Here is a 21209-nt window from a genome sequence, read left to right as displayed (position 1 = left end):
TTTTGGAAAATAAAAAAAAAAAAAAATCAAATCTATCTATCTATCTATCTATCTGTTTATCTATTTATCTATATCTCTGACGCCTGTTCCCTCCAGGACCTCCCATCAAGGGGTAGCCACAACAAAAGTCTCCGCTTATCCCTGTCCTTACATGCCTTTCACACATACACCATTCCAGGCATTCTTCCACTATTTCCCTCCCTCCAGCATTCCTCCACCCTATTTGCCCCATGTTACATGTGTTCTTCCACTGACACGAGCCCCTTTAATTGTGCTATCATACACTCTCCTTGAAAACTCCCATTCTTGCATTCTTTCCACTTGCCCAAACCACCTCAAAGTATTATGTTTCACCGTTCCCTTTCATACCACATCTCTCATCCACCCCTTCATTTATGTCTTCATTCCATCTGGTCACACCACATGTTCTTCTCAAATAGCTCATTTCCACAGCTTGGATTCTTGACGTATGTGAATCATTCCATGTCCATGTTTCAGCTGTATAAGTCAGGGTTGGGAGGACTGTGCTGTCCCATAATCTTCTCTTCACTTACACCTCTACTGTTCATTATTTTATTAAGGGGCTCAGTGATTCTACCCTGCACTGTTCTTTCCCTTATCTCTCTATTCCATATCACCACACTTACCCAAAACAGCTCCTAGATACTTAAATTCTCTCACCTTCTTTTCATACTTCTCCCTGCATTTTTTCTGATTCATTTCACTTGCCAACACTTTTACCTCTTCATTCTTCCTCATGCCATATCTCCACTTCTCCCTAATTCTCATCCCCAAAGGAACTGCAAAATGGTCAATCTCCAAAGAATCCACTCAAACTCTAGCATCTAGCATGGCCTTCCTCAGTCTTTCATCCACTGCAATATAGTCAAGCAAAGCCTATTGCTCTTCTTTCCATCATTCCTCATCCATGTATATTTGTGGATGGTCTTGTGCTGAAAAAAGGTGATTGCAAGGAATAAACCCCTCAGCACAAATATCCACAAGATAACTTCCATTCTCATTTACGCGAGGCACTTCCCATTTACCAACTATCTCAACATTTTCATCACATCCTGCTTTTGCACTCATATCACCTAATTCTCACCTTTAATTGGATTTGTTGATAGAGAACTTACCAGTGAATCCTATGTCATTTTTAGCAGTAACTGCAGTTGCTAGCAAACAAAGGATCATGCATCGAAGTAGTGGGTCCAGTGCTGACTTGATATTTTTGGGTACTATAGCTGTCAATAAAGAATTTTTTCATCCATCAAAGCAGTGGATGAAGTGCTGGCTTTAATACTTTATGACACCTGGTCCTAAATCATTGTTTTGCCCTTTCTGAAAACTGAGAATTGGTTGGGTTTCCATTTATGGTCATCTTTTGGGTTATTCCCTTTTCATGCAGGCAGAGAGTCAGTCAGGCGTTAAGATTATGATCAGACCTTTATGCAGTCAAAGACAGTATCACATGAAGTATTTTATGAGCTTAATGTATAAGCTGAATTGTTTTATAGTTACCATTGCCCAATGGTAAAAGCACTAGGGGCTGCATCAGTGGATGAATCAGCTTTACTCCTCATTATGACTTCCATGTGCTCGAAGTTGGCTGTACTGTTGATGCCAAGCTGTGCCTTCAGTTTGAGAGAGCTTATAATGGACTTTTCACTGCTGTATATTGTAACAGAAAAGAAGTTGAAGAAAGAATGATACAAGAATTGTGATTTGGAGTTACTTGTAAAGCTGAAGTGAATGGGAAAAAGCCAGGGGTAGTACTTAAGGGGCTGTTATGGAAGGCTTTTTCCGTATAGATGGGAAAATTTAATTTTTGTGGCTACAGTTAGAGTGAGAATTAGAAAAGTTGAATAACTTAGTACATTAAAAATCAAGAGAATAAATCAAGATTAAAGTTAGAAAGTTAAAGGGTGTGAAAATATGATTACTTGTTGAAAAGTCTTTATGTAGAAGCCTGTAAAGGTGGTGTAGACATGTGGAATATATGGCAAATAAGTGCAAAAATTGGCTATGATAGGCTGGTGTACCATACAAGGAGAAGAGATTGAGAGAAGGATGGACGTAATAATTGTTTGAGTTAAGGGTTGAGGACATGTCAAATGAGGATGCCATAATTCTTGGTTGCAGTGAAGGTGTTTGTTTTAATGATGAATAAGGACAACTCTCATAATTACTCAGTAGTTTAATGAGTGAATGATTCTGTAGTGTTGTTGCAGAGTTAAAGACTGTTTGCTTCATCATGCAGCATATCTTAAGTATACAAATGGATGTTTGTGAGGTTGTTTGCACCACTTCTGCCCTGGTGATAGGTCATCCACTAGGAGAAAAATTGTTGGATAGTGTTTACATAAACAGTTAGTCCAGAAAGAATAACTAGTCTTGTAACTGTAGATGTGCTGATGTGAAAAGACATAGCTGCCTTTATATGATAGCTTAGTCCTTTCATATTATTCCAGAAATTTGTGTTGTAATGGCAGATGAAGATGAGATTCCAATGTTAGTTGGGGATGAAGAAGAAGCCCCAGACTTGGTAGAGGTAGAGAGTGTACCCCGCGTTCCAGTGACCATCCTCACAGGTTACCTAGGTGCTGGCAAGACTACATTACTCAACTATATTCTCACACAGCAGCATAATAAGAAAATTGCTGTCATTCTCAATGAATTTGGTGAAGGTAAGTTTGTCTGAGGGTAATTTGTGAGAGAATGCACAGCTGTAATGCTTTTTCCAGCAGTTTATTGGTAATGCATATCATGTGTTCTGGATTTTTTTTTACTGTGTTGATTTGAGGAATTAGATAATGATAAAAATGAGTTATTCTGTTTAAGGGTCACTCTCATGTGTCATCCTTTCAATCTGTTTCTGTTTCTGTTTTGTAAATACTTTAATTTGTTTGGTATTGTACTCGATAGATTTTTATTACAATCGTTGTCAAAATGTTTGTGATTTAAAGTTTTACTCTTATGACATTCTTTATCTTACATTTAGAGCAGGTTGTCTTGTGTAGAAACATCTTTAAGGGTTATAATGGATGACCTTGTCCACATCTTTAAGGAGTGAAGGTTCATTTACTTAGCTTGAAGTGCATTCATAAGAGTTTTGCGTTTAATTTGACTATTCATGTTGTTACAGTTTGTTCACAAAATGAAAAGTAAGAAAGTGTGAAAAGAATGAATGTTGCTCAAACAAATATGAATAGGGGAATACATTTTCATTATATCAAAGTGCCTGTAGAACCTATTTGCATATACATACTCTGTTAGGAAACTTTTCTGTTTTTTTTTTTTTTTTTTTTTTTTTTTTTTTTGCTGTCTCCCGCGTTTTTGTTTTATATTGGGTTATTAGGTTAGCCAATTGTTTTCTTTCCATTCCTGTTATCTCTTCATACCATAGCAATCTCTTTTTATAAGATAGGATTTTTTTTTTTTTTTTATACTTTGTCGCTGTCTCCCGCGTTTGCGAGGTAGCGCAAGGAAACAGACGAAAGAAATGGCCCAACCCCCCCATACACATGTATATACATATGTCCACACACGCAAATATACATACCTACACAGCTTTCCATGGTTTACCCCAGACGCTTCACATGCCTTGATTCAATCCACTGACAGCACGTCAACCCCGGTATACCACATCGCTCCAATTCACTCTATTCCTTGCCCTCCTTTCACCCTCCTGCATGTTCAGGCCCCGATCACACAAAATCTTTTTCACTCCATCTTTCCACCTCCAATTTGGTCTCCCTCTTCTCCTCGTTCCCTCCACCTCCGACACATATATCCTCTTGGTCAATCTTTCCTCACTCATTCTCTCCATGTGCCCAAACCACTTCAAAACACCCTCTTCTGCTCTCTCAACCACGCTCTTTTTATTTCCACACATCTCTCTTACCCTTACGTTACTCACTCGATCAAACCACCTCACACCACACATTGTCCTCAAACATCTCATTTCCAGCACATCCATCCTCCTGCGCACAACTCTATCCATAGCCCACGCCTTGCAACCATACAACATTGTTGGAACCACTATTCCTTCAAACATACCCATTTTTGCTTTCCGAGATAATGTTCTCGACTTCCACACATTCTTCAAGGCCCCCAGAATTTTCGCCCCCTCCCCCACCCTATGATCCACTTCCGCTTCCATGGTTCCATCCGCTGCCAGATCCACTCCCAGATATCTAAAACACTTCACTTCCTCCAGTTTTTCTCCATTCAAACTCACCTCCCAATTGACTTGACCCTCAACCCTACTGTACCTAATAACCTTGCTCTTATTCACATTTACTCTTAACTTTCTTCTTCCACACACTTTACCAAACTCAGTCACCAGCTTCTGCAGTTTCTCACATGAATCAGCCACCAGCGCTGTATCATCAGCGAACAACAACTGACTCACTTCCCAAGATAGGATATGTCCCAGATATAACTTTCTACAATTACCTTCCAAGATATCATTTCAATTGTCTTTACTGTTCTAGCCCTTTTTCCTGCCTTTGACCCCTGTGTACTTAACACGTATTAGGATGGTATCTGCTCTCAGTAACCCTTGCCACAATGTAAAGGCTCTTAATTGATCTTTTATTGGTCTGTGTTACATTTAATTCAAAACCTAAGTATTACATTACCAGGTTTATCTCTTCATTTCCATCTTTGCTAGTGATTTGTAGAGTTTATGTAATTATGAAAGGAAGTTATGATAGCATTTGGTGACACAGCTAAGATATCAATACTGATGTGCAAAACCCTTTTCAAGTACTGTTGATAAATGCTACTTGAATACTTTAGTGATAAGAGATGACTGAAGTGTTCCAGGAAGATTCTGCATTTGGTACTGGATATTGAATAAAAGACATAGTGGAGACTGTAAAACAGAGATATTCTGAGTTTTATTATAAATGGTTATCATGTTTATTACATTGAAAGTTGAGAAAAATTTGTAGTTATGGTTGCATAAAAACATTGACATTTAGTTTCCAACTCAGCTGTAAACCTTAGAGCTGATTAGAAGCTGTTACTTTCACAGGGAGTTCAATGGAGAAGAGCCTGAACATTGGACAAGGAGGAGATCTCTTTGAAGAATGGCTTGAACTAAGGAATGGATGTCTCTGCTGTTCTGTAAAGTAAGTTTGTTTCATTCACAACATTTTTGTTGTTTGTTGAAGAATGGGTATGTTGTACTAGTTGCTATAACTTTTCTCTGAGGGTATTAAGAAGGAAATTGTAGTAAAAGTTTTGTTCAGAGGAAGAGGACATATTCAGGTAGGACTGAAATATGGAAGAATTTCTGCGAGCATGTTTAAGAATGGATGCAGTGATGTAAAAAATATAGAGTTGTCATGAGACAGCGAGAAGACAAAGAATAGTCAAATTGGTGTGGAAAAAGGCAGGAAAACATGAAATTTTGAAATGTTTTTATGAATTGCAAAAATTGTTACCTTATGGAGCAGTTTATTTAGGAGGAACAGTTTAATCTGATCACTGCAGCTGTGGCAAATGCATTCAGGTATTTTATTTTCTATTCACTGTTGCTATAGTGTATTTAATCAGAATCTTTGAAATGCCCTCCTCTTCCTAGAGGCAAGGTGAAAAATGCAGCCATTCTTGCTTATGATGGCGTTCCAAGAATTGCTGCCAGACACTGCAGCTTACATTTTTTAATATACAGTGGGAAGTTAGGTGGCCTGTACAAGATCTTTGTCTTCTCTTTTCATGTTAACCTGTGGATTTGTGAAATTATTACAGTAGAAAAGATATTAGTGATAAAAACCCTTACTAACCATATTAATTGTAAAAACATTTTTAGAATTACCACATATTTCACTACATATTCCTGACATAACATTTGGGTATACCTCATGCGCCTGGCATTGGAGCAACTTAACTTCAAGGTGCTTAGCACTCGTAAGTACTTTTTCACCATGTTGGCTTGATATACGCGTAACGGTAAATATGGCATACCTTTTACAAATGGAATTGGAGCAGCATAACTTTGAGGATACATAGTGGATCATAGGGTGGGGGAGGGGGCGAAAATTCTGGGAGCCTTGAAGAATGTGTGGAAGTCGAGAACATTATCTCGGAAAGCAAAAATGTGTATGTTTGAAGGAATAGTGGTTCCAACAATGTTGTATGGTTGCGAGGCGTGGGCTATGGATAGAGTGGTGCGCAGGAGGATGGATGTGCTGGAAATGAGATGTTTGAGGACAATGTGTGGTGTGAGGTGGTTTGATCGAGTAAGTAATGTAAGGGTAAGAGAGATGTGTGGAAATAGAAAGAGCGTGATTGAGAGAGCAGAAGAGGGTGTTTTGAAATGGTTTGGGCACATGGAGAGAATGAGTGAGGAAAGATTGACCAAGAGGATATATGTGTCGGAGGTGGAGGGAACGAGGAGAAGAGGGAGACCAAATTGGAGGTGGAAAGATGGAGTGAAAAAGATTTTGTGTGATCGGGGCCTGAACATGCAGGAGGGTGAAAGGAGGGCAAGGAATAGAGTGAATTGGAGCAATGTGGTATACCGGGGTTGACGTGCTGTCAGTGGATTGAATCAGGGCATGTGAAGCGTCTGGGGTGAACCATGGAAAGCTGTGTAGGTGTGTATATTTGCGTGTGTGGACGTATGTATATACATGTGTATGGGGGTGGGTTGGGCCATTTCTTTCGTCTGTTTCCTTGCGCTACCTCGCAAACGCGGGAGACAGCGACAAAGCAAAAAAAAAAAAGCACATTCTGGATATGAACATTTTATTAGAGGACTTTATTTTACCCTCAGTGAATAAGACAATCTTGTCATGAAGGTGGGATTTGCATAAGCTTATGATTAGGTTAAGTAAACCATTGTGGTTCCTTATAAATATACATGATTGATGAGTCATCTGAGACAAAACTCAGTTTGTAGCATTCCCAAATCTAGTAAGGGTGCTGGGATATTGCATTATAAACTTGCTTTTTGGGATGAGTGTAAACTAAGTAGTAATTGGTTGGCATCCACTGACCAGGGAGATGTATTACCGGTACCACCCACTTGGGTATCTCTCCTTGTAACATGTAACACTTGACAACACCTAACTTGCACAACTCCTTCGTTTTAATTCTAAATTCTTCCTCTGGTGAGCATTATGTGCTAGCCCTGCCTTTTGTCAAAATGATAGGAGCAATTGATAAAAGTAGTACGTAGGAACATTAGTAATAGGTTGTAGCATTAGGTAAGACACTTTGGATAGAAGTATTCAGTTGGAACAGGAGGAAGAAGTCCAGAATACAATGCACTTCTGCCAGTGGCTTGTTAAGAGTGAGGCACTAGCATGGCAAACACATAGGCACTGTTTTGTCCATTGTCATTTTCCATTGTACATTCATCCAACAGTGGGAGTTACATGCTGGTTTAGTGAAAAGTGTTTGATCTGACCCTCATGAGTCAGGTCAAATGCATCAAACTGTATGCAGTATGCATACAGTTATTTCCTTGCAACTAAAGAATTGGATGGTATAAGACCCATAACTGTAGTTTGAATTTTACTTATGTTAAGCCTTTTTATAAAAATATTTAGCTTAGAACTTAACCTGGCTTATAACCTGATGAAAAGTCTCCATTGGCCATGGACCTTAATGCAGAGGTGTTTGATATTTTCCAAACAATGTTTGTACCCATTTGTGTTTCATTCCAAATAACTGACCATATAGGCTGGAGTGGAGAGACAGGTGTTCATTGGAACACCTTTCTAGTTTAATATCCCATAATGTTTGCACAGATTGATACATTAGGTCCGTATTCCTCTTTCGTCACTCCTTACACATTTTTGTAATGAATTGTATTAAGGAATGGTATGACCTTTAATATGCATTTGACATACTGAGAATATGATAAAACCTCAAGATGTTGGGCCGTAGAACAGTTCAAAAAGAATTTTTGTGTTCATCTATGCTGGTAATGAAAGTTTATCAAAGGAAAATAATGATTTTTTCATTTTTATCATTTATTTACTTCATTAATTTTTCTAGTTATAGGGATTACATAAAGTATTTTAAGATTATGGACCATCATTCATCTTTTCAAGTATTGATTGGTTGGCAGTAATAATTTCCTATCTATGGTAGAAAAGAAAGCTGATGATGTAATCATGTCATGTGCTTGGGTTACTGTTTATGATTTTTAAGCACTGGCAGGAACGTTTGTTACTATTTCAGGAGAAGATAGATCAGTTTTATTATAGGTAATTGTCACCTTTGTTTAGATTAAGGTAAGTCTATTTTTATGGCTTATTTCTCCAGTAACAATTTAGAAAAGAAAAATTCTTTGGTGATGGAGTATGTGAGACACTATGTGAATTCTTTGGTGACATTTCTTGTATTTTAACAAAGCACTCAGTTCTTAGTAATGTTGTTGTGCAGACAACTAAAATTTTGTGCTCTCATGGTATTCCACCATTTGAGTATTTCATCGGAACACTTTTGTGTGAGCTGACCAGCCAGAGTATTTCACACAAAGCATTTTTCTCTTATGCGGCCACCAGATTTCAGTGTCTGTTTTGAAAGCAGGTAAAAACAACAAAACTTGCCTGATGGTGATGATTGATGATTCAGGATCTGAGGTATATTGACAATTTGTGGCCAGAAGTTGCAGGTTTCATTAGGATTGTTAGTAATTACGGCAGTCTCCTTCAGAATGTCTGTATGTGCCATATATGCAGATACATTGTGTTTGGTTTGCATCCCAGTTGGCGAGGTAGGGACAGACACACTGACCATTGCGCCAGATTTTTCCATTTGTACATGTGTGATTTGTTCCATTGCTCTGACCTGTGTAGAAAATTGAAAACAGTTGAAGATGGATGTTTTTCTTAGAAGTTTTCACATGTAATTTGTTGTAAAACTTTTTTACAACTGGAAACAATTACATATTCTTTGTATGAAAATTTAACCTTAGGTTAAGAGTTATATGCATTACTCAGAATGTAACTTTAGAATTTATCAAATTGTGTATTTTTGATTCAATGAGAATGATATAACCTTGTCACAAGGAAAGGGGAAAATTGTCACATGGAGAGGGGAAATTGATTTTGAAGGATTTTAGCTTTTTCACCTTAGTTAGGATGAAACAAGCCCTTCCATCTGTGCAGCTTTCTAAACGGGGAAATAGAAGAAGGAGTCATGCAGGGAGTGCTCATCCTCCTCGAAGACTCAGAGTGGGGTGTGTAAATGTGTGTGGATGTAACCAAGATGAGAAAAAAGGAGGTGTGGTGTGCAAAGTGAGAGGGTTAGGGAGAATGATTTGGTAAACAGAGAAGAGGTAGTAAAAGCTTTGCGGAAGATGAAAGCTGGCAAGGCAGCGGGTTTGGATGGTATTGCAGTGGAATTTATTAAAAAAGAGGGTGACTGTGTTGACTGGTTGGTAAGGTTATGTAATGTATGTATGACTCATGGTGAGGTGCCTGAGGACTGGTGAATGCTTGCATAGTGCCATTGTACAAAGGCAAATGGGATAAGAGTGAGTGCTCAAATTACAGAGGTATAAGTTTGTTGAGTATTCCTGGTAAATTATAAGGGAGGGTATTGATTGAGAGGGTGAAGGCATGTACAGAGCATCAGATTGGGGAAGAGCAGTGTGGTTTCAGAAGTGGTAGAGGATGTGTGGATCAGGTGTTTGCTTTGAAAAATGTATGTGAGAAATACTTAGAAAAGCAAATGGATTTGTATGTAGCATTTATGGACCTGGAGAAGGCATATGATAGAGTTGATAGAGATGCTGTGTGGAAGTTATTAATTATATATGGTGTGGGAGGTAAGTTGTTAGAAGCAGTGAAAAGTTTTTATCGAGGATGTAAGGCATGTGTACATGTAGGAAGAGAGGAAAGTGATTGGTTCTCAGTGAATGTTGGTTTGTGGCAGGGATGCATGATGTCTCCATGGGTGCTTAATTTGTTTATGGATGGGGTTGTTAGGGAGGTGAATGCAGGAGTTTTGGAAAGAGGGGAAAGTATGCAGTCTGTTGTGGATGAGAGAGCTTGGGAAGTGAGTTGGTTATTGTTCACTGATGATACAGCACTGGTGGCTGATTCGGGTGAGAAACTGCAGAAGCTGGTGACTGAGTTTGGTAAAGTGTGTGAAAAAAGAAAGCTGAGAGTAAATATAAGAGCAATGTTATTAGGTACAGTAGGGTTGAGGGACAAGTCAGCTGGGAGGTAAGTTTGAATGGAGAAAAACTGGAGGAAGTGAAGTGTTTTAGATATCTGGAGGTGGATTTGGCAGTGGATGGAACCATGGAAGCGGAAGTGAATCATAGGGTGAGGGAGGGGGCAAAAGTTCTGGGAGCGTTGAAAAATGTGTGGAAGTCGTGAACGTTATCTTAGAAAGCAAAAATGGGTATGTTTGAAGGAATAGTGGTTCCAACAATGTTATATGGTTGCGAGGCATGGGCTATAGATAGAGTTGTGCGGCGGAGGGTGGATGTGTTGGAAATGAGATGTTTGAGGACAATATGTGATGTGAGGTGGTTTGATTGAGTAAGTAATGAAAGGGTAAGAGAGATGTGTGGTAATAAAAAGAGTGTGGTTGAGAGAGCAGAAGAGGGTGTTTTGAAATGGTTTGGTCACATGGAAAGAATGAGTGAGGAAAGATTGACAAAGAGGAGTATGTGTCAGAGGTGGAGGGAACAAGAAGTGGGAGACCAAATTGAAGGTGGAAAGATGGAGTGAAAAAGATTTTGAGTGATTGGGGCCTGAACATGCAGGAGGGTGAAAGGCGTGCAAGGAATAGAGTGAATTGGAACGATGTCACATACCGGGGTCGACGTGCTGTCTATGGATTGAACCAGGGCATGTGAAGTGTCTGGGGTAAACCATGGAAAGTTTTGTGGGGCCTGGATGTGGAAAGGGAGCTGTGATTTTGGTGCATTATACATGACAGCTAGAGACTGAGTGTGAACGAATGTTGCCTCTGTTGTCTTTTCCTAGCGCTACCTTGCACACATGCGGGGGGAGGTGGTTGTTATTTCATGTGTGGTAGGGTGGCGACGGAGATGAATAAAGACAGACAGTATGAATTATGTACATGTGTATATATGTATATGTCTGTGTGTGTATATATATATGTATACGTTGAGATGTATAGGTATGTGTGTGTGTGTGGACGTGTATTTATATACGTGTGTTTGTGGGTGGGTGGGCCATTCCTTCGTCTGTTTTCTTGCGCTACCTCGCTGATGCGGGAGACAGCGACAGGGTATAAAAAAAAGAAATGAATAATAATAAAAAAAGATACATTTAAAAAATTTTCTGGATAGAGTACTTCTGGTTTACAAAAATATAGAGCTTGTGTGAATCTCCCGGGTTATATCACCACTAAAAGGCTTCATATATGGTGTGATGTCGGTCATTCAGTACGATCAGATGTATAGATGTATGGGTATACTATGTACGGGGCCTATGGGACGGGGTTCCGGGGGTACAATGTACCTGATCTCAAGGGTCCAAAATGGGGCCCGATAATTTCCTGGGATCTCAGAAAATGTTTGCATGTATTGAAGACTAGCATTCACATTTTGTGTGAGCCTGTTTAGTTAAAATATCCTGTAAAGCATATGGCATAAAACCATATTGGGTAAAAACAGGATAACTGTTGAGTGGGTGAAGGTTCTGGGATACATAAGACATAGTATAGGGTGGAGTGGATGAATCTTTTGTGGAGGAAACCATAGGATTCTTTTGTTCTAATCTGATACCAATAAGTGTTTTTGGGGTATTTTGTTTCATAGTGTCAATGTATTTGGTGTTTGGAGTGAATGTTATGTGTGTTTTGTATGTGATGCCTAGTATAGTTGGAGTCATTTGAGAGGGTGATGGGTGAGTGCAGGTTTTCTGCACTTATACTAGAGGAAGAGATGGAAAATCTTTCCCAGAACACCATAAAGTTTCACATCCAGAGTATTTCCCATACAGTCTATACAGGGGATATTTTACACTGAAACTTTAAAGTTTGAAGTATTAGTAAGAAGTGAACTGTAACTGTTTTGCAGATTGTAATTTTTTTTCATTGTTAAATGAACTTTCTCTTTGTTTATCAAATAATTGAATATTAGCTGTCAGATTGATTGTCCCTGGTACTGTTGTGAAAAGTGCTTAAAGTATGAAAATAATAATACAGTTTGGATGATGAGGACCAGTAACAGAGTAAGTTTGAAAATACAAATGAAGCATTGAAAGGGAGGTAGAGTGACATTAAAAGCATTCATAAATTGAAATTCATATCTTATCACAGACTAGAACTTATAATCTATGTTGGGAAAAGGAATGGTATGTGAAAACTTATGGAAGCAATATTAGAAAATAATAAACAAGAACTTTTCTGTCATTTCATCTGTACCGTATATCTTTTCTCCTACTGTTTGGTAGTTAGACAGATACTCTTCTCCATTCCATATAGTTCTTTGTTTCTTCCTGTTAGTCTCATGAATTACTTTGGTTTACCCTTATGCACTCATCACACTCACACACGACGGAAGTACCTTATCGTTAACTTATCAGTCAATCCCTGTAACATCTTGCATCTTTCAGGTTCCCTTACATCCTTTTCATTTTTAACCTGAAAGATTGACTGATGCCTTTTCATCTTTTACCTGAAAAAATGACTGACACAATATACTCAAAAATTCTGAAGCATGCATAATAAAAAGGGAAGATTTGTTCAAACTCTCATTCAATATAATGTTCTGTGGTTGTTGTGTAAAGGTTATATGACATTCTGTATTTTGCAGTTCTTCACCTTGGCAGGCTTCCAGATAATCCCTTCTGTATCATATTATACAGTACTCTGGCAATGAATCTGTATGAATGAACAGTACAAAAGTGATGAGTGATAATTTGTTTAAGATTGTGTTAATGGTTTGGTCAGTGCACACATCAGTATATATGTCTTCTAGTTTTAGCTTATGAAACAGTACCATTATGTTCTTCATGTCTGTTACTAACTGAAATGAGAATAGCTGTTTTGTGTTTATGCTGTGAAAATGAGAAAGAAATGGAGGAAAGGTATGAAGGTTTTTCAGATGGCATAATAAGCCGGATTGATGAACTATGCAGTACTTTAACAAGCTATGTTATTACCTGTGTGTTGTGATCCTAATGTAGGGTGTTCTTGGGTATTTTGCGAAGCTTGTATAAATTTGCGAGGAAAAACCAATTGCTTTCCCACTCTGTCTCTTACGGGTGGGCTCAGGATGGAAGAGTTGACATTCAGGTTTCCAGGGCCATGTTTGTTGTTTCTTGTTAAAGGTAAAACCCTTCTCATTGTTGCAGTTTGTGGTAGTGGTCTTGCACGAGGATTTTGCTGCCTGTGTGGAACCCATTGGTAGTTCAGTTTGCCATGATTTCGATTTCTGTAGTTCTGGTATGTTTGAGGAGGATAAGACTGGATCCGTTGATGATTATAAGGCTGTACTGGAGGAAAATACTGTAGTCTTTGTCGATTCATTCTTTGTCTGGAGAAAGGGTGAACTGTAGGAGACTGTACCAGATGTCGATTATGAGTCCTGTTAAGGGGAGAGTTTTGAGTTCTTGATAGATATACTCTTTGTCTTGTTAAAGGGTTTTGATGAGAGACTGGGCTTCCCCTTCTATCAAGAACACTTCCCTGATGAGAGTAGTGGCTTGTAGATCTTTGGCTGCCATATGGTCTATTCACTGCTGCCTCAGAAATGCTCAGTATTATAAGTGCCACACAGAGCAGCATGTGTCTGATCCTGTAGGGGAGAAGAGACAATGAAATATGATACATCTATGACATATTTTTTCATAATATAATTTTGTCATGCAAAAGTTCAGAATAGTCAGATAGTTCTTTGTATTCTTCTACCTAACTTCATGAGCTCTTCAGGAAGACTATGCTGCATTTGGTAGCTGCTTTCTTTTAAGTAGCAGGGCCAAGTATTCATTTTGTTTATTTTTGTGTAACCATTATAACCAGTGAATGAAAAGATCCATGAACATTATATTGCACTTAGTGTTTAGGGGGTATGTGGGATGGAAGTTAGTAAATTTCAAGCTTCCCACAGTTCTTTGTTAAGCAAGTCATGCAATAATGCCATTGTGCTTATGCACCCAGTGTGAAACAGCCAGCTTCAAAGCTCTTGGAAGAATGCCTATGTAATCTTCCACATTTTTTACAATAGATGTATTTTATGATTTGCAGTTGAACAGTAGTTTTTTTTTTAGGTATTTGTATCATCCTAAATTGAGTAATTTTTAAAAATTGTCATGTGGATAGTGTTTTATCTGCATTTCATGGGTCAAAATATTTAGCACCCTCTAAGTATATATGTTTATGAATTCATGGTATTTTTGATGTTTGTGCACAAGAGGAAATGGAATCCAGCAGGGTTGGTGCCCATAATGGCAGGGTTGTTTATGTGGTGATAAACATTGTAGTTTCAGTTTTTGTTACCACAATTCTCTCTGCATATAGCAAAAATCATGCTTCTCAAATTAGGATTCTGTCAAATGTGTATTTGCCTGTCTTTATGATATACTTGATGTGTCCTGTATTTAGAACACAACCACATGACAACCTCGTCAACTAGATTATCATTAACTACTAATACCAATCAAACACAAATCCACTGTACATGGAAACATCACTCCGTTCAGTCATCCACTTCTGCTTAGTAAAGACTTAACCATTTTGACATTGTACTTATGTAAATAAAATTAACACTAAGGTCAAATGCAAAAGCAGTACACTAAAAGCATTAACACACACCATATTTGGACAGCAAAAAGAACCAATAAACTCAGTGTATAAACAGTGCAGCTCCATCAAAGTGTATTATGTTAGCCCTATCTAGGTTGTGTTAGATCCACCATCAGCCACCCATATTCTGAATAGATAATTCTCCTCGTACAACACTGTTTAGACATAGAGAACACCCATTTTATTTACCCTTAAGAGGAGCCTTCCACTGCCAAACAGCACTGCCATGAACAAACAGGGACCTTGCAGTTTAGCCCATCCAACAACTCCAATGAAATCAAATACTGATTGTTCCCTCTCCACCCTTCCTAGACATAAATAAATTGAAACTGCAATCTTTTGCAAAAATAGAACCCACTTACCCATCAACCACTCACCAGGTAACTGTTTCCGGACTGCCCTTCTGCCCCATACACTACATTACACGTAAGGACCAGTTACCATGTTATCACTGAGAGTTCTTCAACATTTTCTGTATTGTAGATATTTGGAAGTGATTGTTAGATATTGCCAGATACTTGAGTTCATTTATTTTTTCAAAAATTTAAAGCAACAACAAGAAGGGAACTGGTTGGCATATGTAAAATCTTTCCCTAACATTCTTGTTTTTGCCATCTTTATAGCTTCATGTGTTGAAGACCCAGCAACAGTGTTGTAAATGTTTGCTCTAGAGTTAGCAGGAAACAGAGTACATGAATCTTTGTATGAAAGGGACTTTGGGGTTGACACAGTACCTCTGAGATCACCAAAGTACCTAGCATTTGCTATAACACTACGCTAGAAATGTCTGTTAGGATGCAGATTATCTTTAGGTTAATGTAAGACTGAGTGTGAACGAATGTGGGCTTTGTTGTCTTTTCCTAGTGCTACCTCGCGCGTGTATGGACATGTACGTATTTACATGGGTATGTGGGTGGGTTGGGCCATTCTTTCATCTGTTTCCTAATGGGGAGGTGATAACAAGTAATGGTGATGTGAGAAGGAGATGGAGTGAGTATTTTGAAGGTTTGTTGAATGTGTTTGATGATAGAGTGGCAGATATAGGGTGCTTCGGTCGAGGTGGTGTGCAAAGTGAGAGGGTTTGGGAGAATGCTTTGGTAAACAGAGAAGAGGTAGTAAAAGCTTTGTGGAAGATGAAAGCCGGCAAGGCAGCGGGTTTGGACGGTATTGCAGTGGAATTTATCAAAAAAGGGGGTGACTGTATTGTTGACTGGTTGGTAAGGTTATTTAATGTATGTATGACTCATGGTGAGGTGCCTGAGGACTGGCGGAATGCTTGCATAGTGCCATTGCACAAAGGCAAATGGGATAAAAGTGAGTGCTCAAATTACAGAGGTATAGGTTTGTTGAGTATTCCTGGTAAATCATATGGGAGGGTATTGATTGAGAGGGTGAAGGCATGTATAGAGCATCAGATTAGGGAGGAGCAGTGTGGTTTCAGAAGTGGTAGAGATGTGTGGATCAGGTGTTTGCTTTGAAGAATGTATGTGAGAAATACTTAGAAAAGCAAATGGATTTGTATGTAGCATTTATGGACCTGGAGAAGGCATATGATAGAGTTGATAGCGATGCTCTGTGGAAGGTATTAAGAATATATGGTGTGGGAGGCAAGTTGTTAGAAGCAGTGAAAAGTTTTTATTGAGGATGTGAGGCATGTGTATGAGTAGGAAGAGAGGAAAGTGATTGGTTCTCAGTGAATGTTGGTTTGCGGCAGGGGTGCGTGATGTCTCCATGGTTGTTTAATTCGTTTATGGATGGGGTTGTTAGGGAGGTGAATGCAAGAGTTTTTTAAAGAGGGGCAAGTATGCAGTCTGTTGTGGATAAGAGAGCTTGGGAAGTGAGTCAGTTGTTGTTCTCTGATGATACAGCACTGGTGGCTGATTCGGATGAGAAACTGCAGAAGCTGGTGACTGAGTTTGGTAAAGTGTGTGAAAGAAGGAAGCTGAGAGTAAATGTGAATAAGAGCAAGGTTATTAGGTACAGTAGGGTTGAGGGACAGGTCAATTGGGAGGTAAGTTTGTTTGGAGAAAAACTGGAGGAAGTGAAGTGTTTTAGATATCTTGGAGTGGATTTGGCAGTGGATGGAACCATGGAAGCGGAAGTGAATCATAGGGTGGGGGAGGGGGCGAAAGTTCTGGGAGCGTTGAAAAATGTATGGAAGTCGAGAACGTTATCTTGGAAAGCAAAAATGGGTATGTTTGAAGGAATAGTGGTTCCAACAATGTTATATGGTTGCGAGGCATGGGCTATAGATAGAGTTGTGCGGAGGAGGGTGGATGTGCTGGAAATGAGATGTTTGAGGACAATATGTGGTGTGAGGTGGTTTGATTGAGTAAGTAATGAAAGGGTTAGAGAGATGTGCGGTAATAAAAAGAGTGTGGCTGAGAGAGCAGAAGAGGGTGTTTTGAAATGGTTTGGTCACATGGAGAGAATTAGTGAGGAAAGATTGACGAAGAGGATGTATGTGTCAGAGGTGGAGGGAATAAGGAGAAGTGGGAGACCAAATTGGAGGTGGAAAGATGGAGTGAAAAAGATTTTGAGTGATTGGGGCCTGAACATGCAGGAGGGTGAAAGGCTTGCAAGGAATAGAGTGAATTGGAACGATGTGGTATACTGTGGTCGATGTGTTTTCAATGGATTGAATCAGGTCATGTGAAGCATCTGGGGTAAACCACAGAAAGTTTTGTGGGGCCTGGATGTGGAAAGGGAGCTGTGGTTTTGGTGCATTATACGTGACAGCTAGAGACTGAGTGTGAACAAATGTGGTCTTTGTTGTCTTTTCCTAGTGCTACCTCGCACGCATGCGGGGGATGGTGTTGTCATTTCATGTGTGGCGGGGTGGCGACGGGAATGAATAAAGGCAGCAAGTATGAATTATGTACATGTGTATATATGTATATGTCTGTGTAATAGGTATACGTTGGAATTTACAGATATGTATATGTGCGTGTGTCTACGTGTATGTATATACATGTGTATGTGGGTGGATTGGGCCATTCTTTTGTCTGTTTCCTTGCGCTACCTCGCTAATGTGGGAGACAGTGACAAAGTATAATGAATAAATAAATAAATAGATATATATTTTTTTTTTTTTTTTTTTTTTTTTTATACTTTGTCGCTGTCTCCCGCGTTTGCGAGGTAGCGCGAGGGTCAAGTCAATTGGGAGGTGAGTTTGAATGGAGAAAAACTGGAGGAAGTGAAGTGTTTTAGATATCTGGGAGTGGATCTGTCAGCGGATGGAACCATGGAAGCGGAAGTGGATCATAGGGTGGGGGAGGGGGCGAAAATTTTGGGAGCCTTGAAAAATGTGTGGAAGTCGAGAACATTATCTCGGAAAGCAAAAATGGGTATGTTTGAAGGAATAGTGGTTCCAACAATGTTGTATGGTTGCGAGGCGTGGGCTATGGATAGAGTTGTGCGCAGGAGGATGGATGTGCTGGAAATGAGATGTTTGAGGACAATGTGTGGTGTGAGGTGGTTTGATCGAGTAAGTAACGTAAGGGTAAGAGAGATGTGTGGAAATAAAAAGAGCGTGGTTGAGAGAGCAGAAGAGGGTGTTTTGAAATGGTTTGGGCACATGGAGAGAATGAGTGAGGAAAGATTGACCAAGAGGATATATGTGTCGGAGGTGGAGGGAACGAGGAGAAGAGGGAGACCAAATTGGAGGTGGAAAGATGGAGTGAAAAAGATTTTGTGTGATCGGGGCCTGAACATGCAGGAGGGTGAAAGGAGGGCAAGGAATAGAGTGAATTGGAGCGATGTGGTATACAGGGGTTGACGTGCTGTCAGTGGATTGAATCAAGGCATGTGAAGCGTCTGGGGTAAACCATGGAAAGCTGTGTAGGTATGTATATTTGCGTGTGTGGACGTGTGTATGTACGTGTGTATGGGGGTTGGGCCATTTCTTTCGTCTGTTTCCTCGCGCTACCTCGCAAAGATATATATATGTATATAATATTTTTTTCATACATATTTGCCAGTTCCCAGGTTAATGAGGTAGCATTAAGAACAGAGGACTGAGCCTTAGAGGGAATATCAGAGCTAAATTTGAGTATGCATTTCAATGAAGTTTGAACATTACATTGGAAGAAAAATACAGATCTAATGAAGTCCATTTGTAGGGTCGGGGGTCGTGGGGACATTAAAGATGGTACTTGAGGTAAGGGAGGTGAGTTACAGGGAGATGTTGAAGGCAGTGAATTTGCCTTCAGTGAAAAGGGAAGAACTTGGAGAGACACATTTACAGCTTTATAGTTTCCTAATTAAACCTATAATGTTTCGAGTAAATTATTCTTTGAAATAGCAGTGAATGATCAAGGAGTGGTTATAGTAAGAAACTGAGTTGGGACACTAGAAAGGTTGTGGAAAAGTACTTTTGCAGTAATGGATTGCTGAATAAGTAAGTGGTGAGTCTTTAATTGCAGATATTGTACAGAAATGTGAAAAGTCATATAATGATCGAAATGTTTCAGAGATGGTTCCTCCCTTACTGTACTGTATATACTGACCTGGGTAACATGGCGTGTGCTGCTAGTGGTACGGTCACACCTGGTCTGACTCCTGTGTTTTGATAATCCCTGTCTGGCCAGCTACCTGCTCCCAGGCTCCGCCTCTCTTGTCCAGCTACCTGTCCTCAAGACCCCGCCCCTCTTGCCCAGCTATCTGTCCTCAGGCCTTGTCCCTCTTGCCCAGCTACCTGTCCTCAGGCTCCACTCCTCTTGTCCAGCTATCTGCCCTCAGGCCCTGCCCCTCTTGCCCAGCTACCTGTCCTCAGGCTCCGCCCCTCTTGCCCAGCTACCTTCCCTCAGGTGTCACCCCTCTTGTCCAGATGCATGTCCTCAGGCCATGCCCCCTCTTGTCCAGCTATCTGCCCTCAGATACCACCCCTCTTGCCCAGCTACCTGTCCTTAGGCACCACCCCTATTTCCCAGGTACTCACCCCCAGGCTCAGCCCTTCTTGCACCTGCTACCTGTGCACAGGCTCACCCCTATTGCCCAGTTACCTTCCCCCTTCCCCCTAGGCCCCACTCATCTTGCCTGGCACCTTAATAGGTCATAACCCTTCCTGGGTCACACACCGAGTCATGGGGAGATCATGTTGCTCCAGGCCAACACCAGGCCCCCAAGGCGGCCCTCTGTATGGTGATAACACACCTTCCCCCCACCACCTGTACAGGAGCAAGCCGCAGCGCACGAGGCCCATATCTTATCTGCGGTTATCGAGGCGGTCTATTGGTAGGTTATCCTTGTAAAAATTAATTATCTTGAGTGAGCAGGTGTTCAGGTACTTGTGCCCAGTGCAGGTCGCTGTGTATCATGGTGGAGTGTTACACTTGTCTTGCTCATCTGTTGTACTGTACGGGAGGGAGTTGTACACTGGTGGGTGCCCATCTCTTGTACTGTACGGGGAGGGAGTTGTACACTGGTGGGTGCCCATCTCTTGTACTGTACGGGGAGGGAGTTGTACACTGGTGGGTGACCATCTCTTGTACTGTACGGGAAAGGAGTTGTACACTGATGGGTGCCCATCTCTTGTACTGTACGGGGAGGGAGTTGTACACTGGTGGGTGCCCATCTCTTGTACTGTATGGGGAGGGAGTTCTACAGTGGTGGGTGCCCATCTCTTGTACTGTACGGGGAGGGAGTTGCACAGTGGTGGGTGCCCATCTCTTGTACTGTGCGGAGAGGGAGTTGTTCACTGGTGGGTGCCCATCTCTTGTACTGCATGGGGAGGGAATTGTACACTGGTGGGTGCCCATCTCTTGTACTCTATGGGGAGGGAGTTGTACACTGGTGGGTACTCATCTCTTGTCCTGTATGGGAAGGGAGTTGTACACCGGTGGGTCCCCATCTCTCGTACTGTATGGCGAGGAAGTTCTACACTGGTGCTTCACATGTGTTTTCTGAATTTGTGTCTTGCTGAATATCATGTTATGTTCTCTTGTTGTTCTCTTCTTACATCTCTCAAAGGACTGTTCACTATCCACTTCATCAATCTGTTTTGAAATCTTAAAAGTAGTAATCAGGTCACCCCTGACTCTTCTCTCTTGCCAGGTGGGCCAATTTAAGGTGGTGTGGCCTTTCCCTGTAGGTGGTGTGTGGTGGAGCAGGTTTGTGCTGCTCCTCTTGACCTTCTCTATTAGCTCTTTGTGACCAAACTTGTGAAGCATATTCTAGTTTGGGCCTTTTGACCACCTGGCTCAATATTGCCTTAGCCATACACACATACATACTTACATACATACATACACAACAATGATGATATTCCCCACACACCTGTGTGTGTGTGTGTGTGTGTGTGTGTGACCTTGACCTCTCCTGGTCACAGTGACCTTAAAAGCCTGCCAGGGTTACGTAGGCTGGTTCCTCTCTTGATAATCACCTTTATCATGTTTGTCTTGTGTAATTTTTTGAAATGAGATTTGTTAAATTTGTTAACAAGCAAGTGAAGA

The 21209-nt window shown here is 40.4% G+C and overlaps 1 protein-coding gene and 1 long non-coding RNA gene across 4 annotated transcripts in view; one reads left to right on the top strand and one right to left on the bottom strand.

Annotated features, from left to right (window-relative positions):
- Positions 1–21209, top strand: part of LOC139765273 (zinc-regulated GTPase metalloprotein activator 1-like) — a 69210-nt gene that overhangs the window by 4372 nt on the left and 43629 nt on the right. The window contains exons 2-3 of one of the 2 annotated variants that reach the window (XM_071692628.1): positions 2472–2687; positions 5042–5138. In XM_071692628.1, coding sequence (XP_071548729.1) covers positions 2486–2687; positions 5042–5138 — 299 coding nt within the window. In that variant the 5' untranslated portion in view covers positions 2472–2485. Of the gene's footprint in view, positions 1–2452; positions 2688–5041; positions 5139–21209 lie in introns of both variants that reach the window. The other variant, XM_071692630.1, reaches the window with a different exon arrangement.
- On the bottom strand, positions 4874–19597 carry LOC139765275 (uncharacterized). 2 transcript variants are annotated; one of them, XR_011716633.1, is made up of 4 exons: positions 19266–19597; positions 13116–13750; positions 8574–8814; positions 4874–5735 (listed from the first exon to the last, which is right to left on the bottom strand). It is a non-coding gene; the product is annotated as an uncharacterized lncRNA (long non-coding RNA). The 2 variants fall into 2 exon arrangements; XR_011716632.1 differs by lacking the exon at positions 4874–5735 and having other exon boundaries at positions 7974–8814; positions 19266–19596.

This window comes from Panulirus ornatus, chromosome 53 (genome assembly GCF_036320965.1).
Source record: "Panulirus ornatus isolate Po-2019 chromosome 53, ASM3632096v1, whole genome shotgun sequence".
NCBI classification, from domain to species: Eukaryota; Metazoa; Arthropoda; class Malacostraca; order Decapoda; family Palinuridae; genus Panulirus; species Panulirus ornatus.
This window is presented reverse-complemented; position numbering and strand designations above follow the sequence as displayed.